At 25.7% G+C, this 13,683-nt stretch overlaps 1 protein-coding gene across 1 annotated transcript; it reads right to left on the bottom strand.

The window, feature by feature from the left end:
* Positions 1–331: 331 nt before the first annotated feature.
* On the bottom strand, positions 332–13,129 carry LOC100167113 (elongation of very long chain fatty acids protein AAEL008004-like). Its single transcript, NM_001293503.1, is given in 8 exon segments — positions 332–849; positions 942–1,078; positions 3,005–3,110; positions 4,873–4,929; positions 6,500–6,589; positions 7,500–7,690; positions 9,205–9,297; positions 12,976–13,129. Coding segments are annotated over 7 exon segments (837 nt in total). The 5' UTR covers positions 9,287–9,297; positions 12,976–13,129; the 3' UTR covers positions 332–675.
* Positions 13,130–13,683: the final 554 nt, after the last annotated feature.

Below are 13,683 nucleotides of genomic sequence, written 5' to 3'. Positions count from 1 at the left end.
ATTCCAGATCTTTACTTATCAACTATATTATATAACTCGGTTATTAAGTATATTTCTGTTTTGCTGCACCAGGATAACTTATTTCTGTCTCTCTCTCTCTCTCTCTCTCTCACCATAGTAATATTACAAAATAATTATTTGCATACACACAAAACATTTTAATATAAAACACATTTCTAGGTACCTATATAGAGTTTCCTAAATTGCATAGATTTTATATAACATGAATTAATTAAAACATCTTTTCATTACAAAACAGCTTGTTTTCAACTTGCCATGTACTACGCATTATATTATTTATATTCGTATGTAAAAAAATAAACAATGTTGATAATAAATTAATATTATTAATCATAACCTTGAAATCCGTAATTATAATAATAATAATAATAATAATAATAATAATAATAATAATAATATAAAAAAAAAACACTATAATAATTTATGTTATCAAATTATAATAATTTACTCTTTTATACGTCTTGATATAATTACATCTTATTTTTTTTATTTATACATAATAAATTATACCTATTTACAGAAATTATATTTCAAACACTGAACATATTTACATGTAATTTTTTGTAAAAATAGAGCTTTTCATAATATTACATAGGTATTATAGACTCATTCAAACTATCTATTACAACGATTATGATGTGCTCTTTTTAATATTTAATTCGATTTTACCGTTTTTGGAGTTTTGGTGTATGTTTTTTTGTAAAACAACGAGAACAGGTATAGAAAGAGTGTTACATTCGAAAACATATAATAAATATAAATTTTTGGATAATCGCAATTAAAACACACGAGTCCTATATACCAGAGTAAAACAATTACAAATTGAATCTGAAAACCCAATTAAAAATGTAATTAGTAACCGTAATAATATGATTTCATGTATTATACATGTATGGTATTTTAGTTAACGAAATACTTACAATCTGCATTCTAGTCAAATATCTCTTCCACCATAAATAAGGTTGCATTTGTGGGCCCAAGGCTGCTAGGAAGTAATAGAAGTACATGATAGTGTGGATAAATGAATTGATTCCTCCGGGTAGTGTTGCTTGTTCACCTAAAAATAATAATATTAATAAAATTATTGATAAGTGCCAAGCAATTCAAGGAAGTTTATTTTCTGAAACTGATTTTGACATGCGTAGATTTAATTATTTAAATGTAATAAATTCAAGTAGGTATATATTTCTTCATGGTATTTAGTTACATTTGTGTAGGTAACTTTATAATAATAATACTGCGTAGTTGATTCATAGTTATATTAATTTATCGATCACTAATTGTTTATTGTTTAAAAGTATTTTGCTTGAGATGATTCAGTTAGTTATATTTTATATCAGTCAGTAGTTACCCTAAATTAATAATTGTCAATTAACTATAATTAATTATTATAAAATATTAATAATACTTTTAATAAGCAATGTTAGATATCTACAGTATATTATTATTTTGAAGGTACTATAAATGTTTTTATGTCAATATAATGTCTTTTGGTGGTTTATTTTAATATGTCTTATTCACGTGCAATGCATACGTGAATAAATACATTTAAAAAGATAAAAACAGAATGAAAATAATTCCATCTTTGAGTCATAATATAGGCACTCATGGTTTCGAGACTTATTTTTTTCTAAGAATGTATTGATAAAAAAGCTATGATGTTTTAAAGGTAAAGTAAATAAAAATACCACTTATCCAATCGTCAAGTGGATTTTTTTTTATAACTAAAAGAACACACTTTCTTTTTTGAACATCAGTTTTAATTCAATTTTGTCCTACGACGTAAACCGATGATAATACATCTGTGGCGCTATCTATTAGTTTTTTGTCACGACATTTTAAAATAATAATTTTTATTAGCACAATTCACCACCCGGGCGGAATTGGGTAATACAGATTGACAGATTGTATAATAATATTATAAAATTAAAAATAACGCAACATAGTGCCCTCATAGATAATGAATTCATTAGTTTTTTAAATCAATGATTAAATTCTCAACCAATTTTCAATTACTTCTTCAAAAACGCATCAACGTGAACGTTTTTGCTATACTTTACGCGAGAGACAGGAAATATAATAGACATTTTGATGTAACGTCACCTTATAATATATTTGCCTAAAATTATTGATTCTTTGAAAATGCTTAAAGAGGACGCTACCCATACATTTGTTGTCTCCGTCTTACACATGCACGACATAACAAATTGTCTTTCACTAGTTTCAAATGTTTCAATAGTATGCTGTTAGTTTTGATACTAGAGTGGATTGACCTATTAAAACATGTTTACATAATAACATTATCTGTGCTTCATTCGATATTTTAATTTTCAAGCGAGATATATGAGCATTTTAAATTTTTTATATTTCACGTAGGTACATATCTTACTTGAAAATGAAAATATTTAAAAATCGCCAACGCGCAAGCACAGATAATATTCTTACCTAAAAGTATGATAATAGGTCAATTCACTCTAATATTAAAACTAACAACACGCTATTTAAACTACCTAGCGAATGGAAATTTGCTATGTCGTGCGTGTGTGAGACGGAGACAACAAATACATGGATCCTCTTAATTTAATATTATTTTAAAAAATAATTTACAGTAATGCAATAATTATTGTAAGTACCTATCTCAAATATATTTTGTCAGTTTTTTTTCTAAACCACCATCGGTTATCCATACTTTATCGGCGTATACGAATTAGATCATATTATTTTTTCTCCACAACAATAAAATATTAATTTTTAACTGGTTTAACTTAATGGTAAATAAGTGTCAATTAATTATTATTTTTATTTTAGTACCACTCTTGAGTCGCTGCCTTTAATCTAAAAAGCTTAGTCGTTTCCATAATGTGATGTCATGTGTATAGAGTTTATTTGTATCATAGCCCAAAGTTATCGCATAGACAATAGACCTGAGTTCATATTAGTTAAATTCACTGATAATAAAATACAAAATATTGTGAAGTTTTACCTTTGATGAACCTCAAATATGCCCAACACGTGATGACCATATTTGAATGATGGTATACATGTAAAAATGTAACTTGGGACTGTTTTTTTCTTAAAACGAAGAATATCTGTAACACAAAATATAAACATTTATAACATTAAATAGATATTGGTATATACTGCATACGTATAACGTATGTTAATAATGTTTTCATTATGTTATTTATGGATTATATTTTTTTTTAGTAAAATGGTAATATTATTGACTTAGTAGTTCATAATTGGAAAACCAATTATTGAATAGTATAAAATACAACATAATAATATATTTAGGGAGTTACAGGAAGACCTGACAATTGAAATAACTTTTGTTCTAATCAATATTTTATATCAATTTGTTTAAATATATTTTTTAGACGCTACCCTAAAGTATACAATTTTTATTTTTATTTTTTAAAATTAACAAAAAAAAATTTTAGTATACAATTTGAAAATCTAGTTTTAAAAATAAATGTTGATCGTAAAAACATTTATTTAAAATCATGTAGTATAACCGTACATTTGTCTAAAATCTCAATATTTTTGTTAATTAAAGTTGATACAGTCGTAAAAAAAATTTTTAATCCAAAAAGTATAGACTTTTAAAAATATAGTATGAGATTTTTTAAATAGGAACTTGTTAAAATCTAAATATTTTTATAAATAGTTTTGTTTTTAAAATTAATGAGTCTGACTTCATAAAATGTTGACATTTTGAAAAATCATACAAAATAAATCATACGACTTAGATAAATGTTTTTACAAATTAAAGTTTTCTAAAAACTAGTTTTACAAATTGGCTATTTAAAAAAAAAAAAATTGAAATCAGTTTTTGATATTTTTATTTTCAGTATTAAAAAATAAAAATAAAAAATTGTTTGCTATATGTGTAACTCAAGCGTATGTAAATTGTATAAAAAATATAATAAAAAAATTGATTAGAACAAAATGTATAATTGTAAATAATTTACCATTATACATACCTAACCTGACCGTAACGGTTTATGTAATATATTATATGTCGTAGCATATAGCCAAATCAGGCATTTTATAAATGCCTATGAGAATATTCAAATAATTAATTTTTTTATGTAATTTTACTGTCCACTTAGACATTTAGATATAATGCCCAATCATTTAATTAAATGCACAGACGTTTAACTAAATTCCTATTTTAAGTCAGGCAAATAATAAATTGAAACTTATTGTATAATTTTAAAAATTAAACTTGTCTTATTAATTATTTATTATTATCTTATACAAAATTATGTATAATTTATTAATTCGTGTCCTTTGGTACAACTTAAAATTAGAAATACATATAGATATAATTACTATTTAGGTATGCTAGTACGAGTATAAAAATGAAAAAAGTTATACATATTATAATTACAAATTGTTGTATAGTTTTAGTTAGTAAGTACTTGTTGTAACATGTTATTGTTTGATGGCATTTGGTGGAAAATTTTTTTTTTAGTTCACAAACATCGACTGGATTGACATTGCCGCATTTCTGCTTGACAAATTAGTAATTATCTATATTTATTTATAATTTAAGTTTTAAAACAATAGTACCTATAAGGACACTAAATTAAAAATATTTCACATACCTACGTATTTTCCATATATGCATCTTAACTATATGTCTAAACAGATGGTAAAATCGCATAAAAATTAAATTATTTGACTATTTTTCTAATCATTTAATAAACTCCATAATTTGACTATATGCCCACGACATGTACATAATCAGCATAACATGCCATATTATTTGGCTAAATATGTATATATTATCAACATTATTACAATCAAATTCAAACAATAATTGTGATAAAATGATCATATCCTCACCGTATCCAATAAATCGATGACTTTGGAGAAGAAAAAGTACCACGATCCTTTATTCAACTGAAAAATACAACATGAACATAATAAATAATGGGCTATATTAATAAGACCAATTTATGAATATCTATCATTCATATTATTATAAAATACGACAGTTAATATTCTAATTTTGTTTTTCATAAATTATCCAACAATATAAGCATTATAGAACATACAGGGAATTAAAAACTTTGGAAAATTTAGCACAAATAAAAAACTAGTTTAGACCTCGATCGTTTAATCATAGAAGTTAAGTTAATATACACATACCTACTGAGAATAGGGAATACCAAAAAGTCCCACGGCCATATTTTGAGAAGATATAGGAACTAGTATTTTATATGTTGCAAACCTTAGTTAAACACCTTAATGACGGGGATTCATCGATTCCGTCAGACCTATATTTTATACTACCGAGTAGAAAAGGTACGATGATTAGGTTAATATCAATTCTATAATTATACTAATAAAAAAAATCTAATCTACATTTGATATTCCTTCATAAGTTTCCATTTGAATACAATATATATATAGGTATATATATATGGAAATAATCAAATATATTATTATATTTGATATTGGTTAATTTATTAGTTAGATAATTAAGTCAAATATATGACTAGTGGTAACTATTGGTAGGTGGCGGAATCGATAGATCATAGATGATTTTTAGGCTATATACCTATACTGAAGTTGATATTGGTTGAATTGATTATTCTTAATACTGCCGTACTCACACTGAACAAATCTACAAATTTCGGACAACTTAGATGATGAGTACTAACCAAAACAATTAATATGTACAACTCTATTTAGACATTGCACTGTTAATCTTTCATATCATTAATTCATTATTGTTTTTGAAATCTAATAATAACCTTAGCAGTGAAAGCTGTAAGTCGAATAAAAAAATAAAAATATCAACTTTTAACTGTTGATAAAATATTATTTAACACACCAAACTATATATTATAGAAAACAGTGTAATTTATTTGTTTATTATTGAATATCAAGAGATTAATTCTAAATCATGACGATACAAGTAAAAACTTAATACAACTTAAGAGTCTTAAGTTTTTATTTCTTATTGTTTCAAAACCTAGATACTTCAGATTTACATATAATTTTGTAAATACATTAGTCAGATTAAAATTGCCTACCTACCATGCACTCAGACACCTCTTTTCCATTGGACGCTTTGGGCACGTGCCCAGAGATCCGTGATCGAGGGGGTCCCCCTATAGCTGTTTGCCTGTTTTAATACGATAGTACTCTGTCCAAGTTGTAGGGGCCCCATTAACCATTATGCTACCGCCCAGAGCCTCAAAAAGGTTAATGTACTCATTATAGTTAGTACAAAATACTACAGTTTAATTAAATAATAATATATTATATAATGTTATACCTAATTTTTAAACTTGGGTAGTAGTGAAACACTTACATGATGTTAATAATATATTATTAACTATAATCATAGCTAATGTGATACCTCGTTTTAAATGTGCATAATATATAGGTACATACACGTTTAGTGTTTAAAAACGTATACTTAGTTTAAAATGATTCAGCATCTTTGCAATATTATTATTACCTCATATAATAAGAATGTATTTTTGCTTCTTTCAATTGGATGACATGAATAATTCCATATGTTAGACAATCCTCCAGGTGTAAAAAATATCTAAAAAAAGTCGTACAAAATATAATACTATATATTTCATTTATTAGGTATTAGTTTTAAGTAAAATAGTGCAAAAGTAAGTTTTTGTATTCCGTATACAAACTGAACAAATAATTTAAGAGCTTAAAATATCTTGATAATATTATTCATATTAAAGACTATGACGAAATTATACCGTATCGCATATTATGAGAGGTTAAGGTTTGCAGTAAACTCTCCTAGGTATGAATGTATTTACATAAATACTGAGATGTAGTTAGTGGTAGAATATCACATTGTTCTAAATAGTATTTTTGTTTCTTGACACTTTAAATGGTTTAATATTATAAATTAATTTGGCAGTGTATAGATTATTTTCATAAAAAAATTTTGTATTATCACTTTTAGGAGAACTTTGTAAATTACATTTTAATGTGAATTGACCTTTTTACGTGATTTCTTCATCAATGAATGGAATATTTTTTATATGCTGACAGCTCTTTTATAAATAAGCGCCATGTTTCTGAATTACGTTATAATTTTGTAAAAATGTAATTTGGTCAAATACAATAAAACCTTTCTTTAGCTATTCAAAATGGTTTTTTTTTTTTGGTAAATGGTTAGTAGGTTATACATTGCATGTACACCGGAAAAATTAACCAATAATTTATTAAATTTTTCAATCTAATCTTAATTTTGCATTATAAATTAATTTTATAGTCAATATTATTCGCTACAAAATGTACAAAAAAAAGAAAATAAACATTTAAAATCAATTTAGGAATTGTGCACAATGGTTAACTGTTGAATTTATAGAGACAAGACAATTATACAATTACACACGAACACAACTATACAAAGGAGATGTGGTTACTTTTGAAACCTTTTTTAATTTTATATTTAAATAATGTATTTACAATATTTAACTTACCCAATACAGTATAAATGCATTATAAGTTGTCTGAAAAAGGTTGTAAACTAACATAATGTGTTTGAGTCGGTATGGTTCGCGGTTCTTCATCATATTGGGACCGATTTTTAAAATGAACAATAAATAAACTGCCACAATAGAAAAAACTGGCAATGGTGATCGCATTAAAAACCATGAATCAACTTCATCGTCTATAAATAATAATAATTGTTAATGTATTTGAATGAACAATTTATATAAAATTAAATTTATGTTGTTGGAATACGTATGAGGAGATGGGCTAATATCAAAATAAAAATAAAATACTTGTATGAAAATATTAATATACCTAGGTCAAGAGATGTAGCCCGTGAGGGGGCGAAGGGGGCTGTATCCCCCCACTGACCATGTTTATTTTAGCCTATTTTATAATATTATATTTAAAAAAATGATTTTACATAAACCTTTAAGCCTCCTCCTCCCCCCCCCCCCCTATATGAAATTTCTTGCCACGCCACTGCCTAGGTCCATAAATGTAAATAAGGGATCGAACCAGTCAAGTATTAATCATTTTCAATCTAAAACAGTGATTTGGTCGCTCAAGCGTATATAATTTATACACAGGTGTAACAGAAATACGTGGCAAAAAAAAAAATGACGCTACTTAAACGTATGACAAAAATTGTGGAAAATTATATCGTTAATAAATAATTTAAAAAACATGTATAGGTACTCATGTCAAGAAATTTCCCCAAAAAAATATCTTGAAAAAAATTATTACGTTTTAAATAAATTAATAAATACAAATCGGGTATTTTGAATTTTTTCAAAAAAATTTAAATTTTTCAATAGTAGCGCAAATGACTAAGTTATTTGTCAAAACAAATTATAAATATTGATTAGAACAAAAGTTATTTTATCCGTCGGGTACTCCTATTACACTCTGTATATTATATTATACACTATGCGAACCATTTAAGTAAAAATTAATTATTTCAAATATGTTGAAGGTTTTTGAAAAAAAACTATATTTACTTCAATTTTTTTTTTAAGTTTATTTTTTTATGACAACGCATATTTAATTTCATATTACGAAGTTGAGTATTTCGTTACATAAAAAGCAAACTTTGCAATGCTAGTTAGTTAATTTGTTATTATAAATATTTAAAGTTCTGATGTGTGAAATAGTGGACCAATATTTTGCAGGATACCCTTGTGTAACTCTACTCTGCTCATGTAAACATTAAATACATATAAGTTATAACTAATTAATTAGTCATTCGAAATATTATTTCAATATATCAAAGTACTTCAAAAAATATCCTGATAAGAAATATGACATTAAAAATATATGTCGTCATACAAAAAGTAAAACTTATAAAATTATAACAATTTGTAAAAAACATACATTTTTTAAAAAAAATATTGTTTTTCCATGCATTATAATTATGTGAGAATAATATTTTCAAAAAAAAAATGATATTTTTTTATACCATGAGTGTAGGCGCTTAAATTAATCAACTTATATATCATATAATTTATACAATTAACTGTATTCTGATTCAGAATAAAGAGAACGTCAAACTACCAAACCCTTATAGGTACCATAATATTTCCGCTTTATATTAAATTTATTTTTATTGATCGTCAGAAAAATGTCTAATCAAAACAATCAATACAGTATATAATATACATGGCAATAAAAATATCAGTAAGTTATACCAACCAAATACTAATTCTTTTTCCAACGTGTTAAAAAACTGATTTGCAGCTTCCGCGATGAAGTGGCTGTCAGTTACGTTCGCCATGATCGTTATTGCTAGAATAATAAAATCAAGACAGTAAGTTAATGATGAATGCAATTGGTACCCAGACTTTTAGCTGCGTCTGTCCTATACTTTTTGATTAATGAATTCTAATTGCTATACATTTTTTTTTAAATGTGTTAGTTTTTCAATCCATTTGTTGTTTGTATAATATTATTATCCTTGAATATCTTCGTCAAAGCCGTTCAATGTCACGTGCAATACATCATGCACTGCCATCAAAAACTGGTTGACGCCAAAAGCTTGTCATTGGTATGAACTACCCGTTCCAGGAACCGGTAACTGAAGTAAGGTCGATTTGAGAAATGAATGCCCTTGTTTTTTTTTATACTGACACGTTACACGCCGTAATTTTATAGTTCAGCATAATTATTATGAATTAATACAAAATATTAAATAACTGTAAATTATTATGATTAACACTATAATATTATTAATACTGAATCTATAAATAAAAATTATCTTTGTTTACATTATTATTAGTTTAATTATTATTTACATTATCATTATTAATAATGATTTTTACTTTCTCAATTTACTGAATCTATAAATTTAAAAAGGAGGACGAGTGGATACTGCTGTTGTACATTAGGTGCGGCGTGTGTTGCTGTAATGGATGTGCTAAATTTAAATCCAATGACATAAAATCATTGTATACAAAAAACGATTCTGAGCGAAGACGACAGCGTGTCAGCCTGTATTACCAAATATATTGTACGATATTATTGATATATAGTTGTTTATTTTACTATTAGTAATATTGGCGATTGAAATTGATAAGATGTAACGGGGACGCTGTGTATTATTTATATTATGTTATTTTACATGTTCCTCATTATAGATCCACCCCTCCGGTCTGATAATTGATAAGCTTTCAATCGCCAATACAAGCCCTGATTAAGGATCAATTGGGCCCTGAGACACCATACACCTAGTGGGCCTCCTTTCAACTTTAACTTAAAAATAATTGTATCATTACATATTAACGACTCGATAATATTTTATATTTTTTTACTATACAAAAATGAATAAGTAATTAGGGGGTATCTTATGTCATTGTACGAGGTTTTTTTTTTTAACAATTATGGATCGATGATATAGAAAAACAAAAAAAGACACGCGTTTCCTTATTTTTAACAGGCAATTTTTTTTATAACATATTCAAAATTTTTAAACACGGAGTTAAAATTTAATCTATTATAATAAAGCTTATAAAGTATATAAAGTTTAAATTTAAACTATTCTGTGGTTGTACCAAAAATAAAATCGACATTATTTTTTCAATGGTAATCACTATATTTTTTATGGATTCCGGTAAAGCTTTTTTTTTGACAGTCAAATGATCAAATTTGGTTCTCTAGGTTATTAACTATGGTCCTCTAAAGTTTAGTATAATATGCATTAATACTCTTAACTACCTAATTTACAAGTGCTAAATATTTTTTTCTTAAAACTATCTTTTTATATTTTTAAATAGTTATATTCAAAAAAAAAAAAAAAAAAGGTGGGTGTGTTAAATTTGAATTCAATAATATAATATCATTGTATTAGAAAAACGATTCTAAGCGAAAACGGTCAATCAGCCCATAATATTACTAAGTATATTTGATGATATTATTGTGAATAAAGTAATTTATATATAACCTATTTACGTAGTAATCTTTAACTATAAAACATTTTATACATTTTTAACTAAAAATAATTATTAAATTTTAAATTTGATATATTTTTTCAAAATTCGAACTTTAAATGCTTATAAAAAAAAATTGTGCCTATGTATTTTCAATGTATTTCAACTGCTATTGTAACAATATATCAGGAGCCTTGCATTACATTTTCACGCTTTTTTACCCAACAAATAAATTTTTATTGATATTCATAGAAAAAAAAAACTAAAAAAATTTGAAAACTGACAATGTCTATAAACAGCTCAAAAAGAGTAAAAATATTTTCAAAATTGCACGGTGTATAGAAAATAAAAATATGAAAATTCAGTGAAATTTCCATGTATCTACAGTAATTCGTTTTTGAATTACAACGTAATTACAAAATCCATTACGTGAGAAATGGAGTGAATATCCAATCTTGTAAAAATATGAAATTCAAACGCTCATAAAAATGTAATTTGATTTGCTTGAAGACATTTTTTTTGTTGATAAAGATAGACAAACTTATGAATGATCTTGTATTACATTTTCAAATCTTAGATTTAAAAAAAAAAAAATTTTATAAATTTCTAACTCAAAATAATTTGCAAATTGTTGTCATTTTAAGTATTTTGTTAATATTTGAATTTTAAATGCTTATAAAAAAAAAAAATAGTGAATATTATGGATTTTTAATTTTTTTCATCAGCCTTTGAAAAAATATACTAGGATCCTTCTATTAAATTTTCAAGCTTTTTTAACGAACAAATAAAATTTCATTGATATTTATAGAAAAAAAAACTAAAAAAAATACTGAAAATGTCCGTAAAGAGCTCAAAATAAGTCAAAATATTTGGAAAATGTTATGGTGTATAGAAAATGCTAATATAAACATTCAGTAAAAATTTCATGTACCTACGGTCATTTGTTTAAAAGTTACACCAAAAACCAAAATAAATTTTCTCAAAAATAGATTTTGCGTGAAAATTCCCGTTTTTCCTTAATTTTTCTTTTGTTTTTCACGGCGCATTTGAAAACTACTTTGAATTTTTACTTTCGACCCACCAAAGTACCAACTAGATTCACTTTCCTATCAAAACAGATACTGTTGAAGAAAACTTAAGCATTTTTACAGTTCTAAAAGGTAATGACAGACACAAAAATAAAAAAAAAACAAAAAAAAAACACACATCATTGTAAAATCAATACATTCATCGTTTCACTCAGAATCTAAAAACATACGAAGAAACAAAATTGTTAGCAACCATAGTTCGTTAGTTATAGTAATTTTTCATGATTTAAAATTGAGGACAATTTTGTTTATAATTATTAAAAATAATTTACCAACTTAAATTTTTTTTTTTGAAAACTGTATTGGACGCCAAAAAAATATATTTTGGGAATAAAGATGGGCCCCTAAAATCAATAGGCTCCAGGACCGTGCCCCCTTTAGCCCCCCTTTAATCCGGGCTTGGTAATATAGAAGGTTAAATTAATTTTGCCAAAAAAAATGCATTTGAAAAGGTCAATCATAATGATATGTAGTAGTGCGTGTAAAATATAATAATATACGTACTTCAAAAGTTCCAAGTCTCCACGAACAATATTTTTAATTTAACTATGAAAAATGTTTACTATTAACCACAACAAAATACAAATAAGCACTAATTTGCTACTAGGAAACTTCCTCTAAGTTGAATATCTGAGCATTTTTCCACTATAAAAAGTATTTTATAAAACACTTACACTTATCGTTGTAAATAAATCGTTCAGAATTAGAAAGATATTTTTATAAGTATTACATATAAATAATTTTTAAAATTAATTAATCACGAATTTGGGCTTATAAATATAATTACAAATATTTATAAATGTATACAATTTATATATGTATTTATATATTATATATATATAGATGATAAAAATAAAAATAATTAATTATGATAAAAAAAAATATAACAATTATGAAGCTTTCTTATAAAAAAAAAAATGTGGACAAATTAATTTCAATTATTGTTCACTTACTCAGTTTGATGTCACGTCGATGTTAATAGTTGGATTTCTATCCGTTTGCCATCCGTCAATGGATACTACGTTATAAATTTAACAAATTATATAGTTAATGTGGATCACAACCTATTGATAAAAACGGTTAACGAAGAACTGAATACATATGGTTAATCCAGACTTGATCATATTCTTTTTAAATTCTCTGGTATAATCTCAGATACCTTGTGACTGAAACCAGGTTGTGGGATTCGAGGTGAACAGCACCGCAAAGGTGGGATTTTATTTGCTGCCAGGAAAAGTAAACCGGAAAACATAAACATTCATGAGTAAACAAATACTCGCACGTGAATCCTTGACAAAAAGCTGAACTCTGCAACTGCATACTGTATATTATTAAAGTGCAGTTTGTTAATTAATTTAAATGTAATTTAATGCAAATATTGTTGTTCCCGTTTTTTATGTAATATGTTACAAAAGGCGATTGTAAACTCCGCCAGGATACCGGTTAGATAAAAAGGTAATAAAAAGGTCTAATGTAAACTCTAAGTGAAACTACTAAAAATATGATATACATAAAGTACTACCTATAAAAAATATTCAGCCAATGGATCCAGCCAAACTAACATGGAACTATGTGGATACTATCTAAACCACTAAATAGTCAATATAGTTTCAATGCTCGACTTACAACTCAAAATTATGTAACATTTATTGTTAGCTTAT

Source organism: Acyrthosiphon pisum, chromosome A1 (assembly GCF_005508785.2).
Source record: "Acyrthosiphon pisum isolate AL4f chromosome A1, pea_aphid_22Mar2018_4r6ur, whole genome shotgun sequence".
Taxonomy (NCBI): domain Eukaryota; kingdom Metazoa; phylum Arthropoda; class Insecta; order Hemiptera; family Aphididae; genus Acyrthosiphon; species Acyrthosiphon pisum.
Note: the sequence above shows the minus strand (reverse complement) of the source record. Positions and strands in the feature narration are given on the sequence as shown.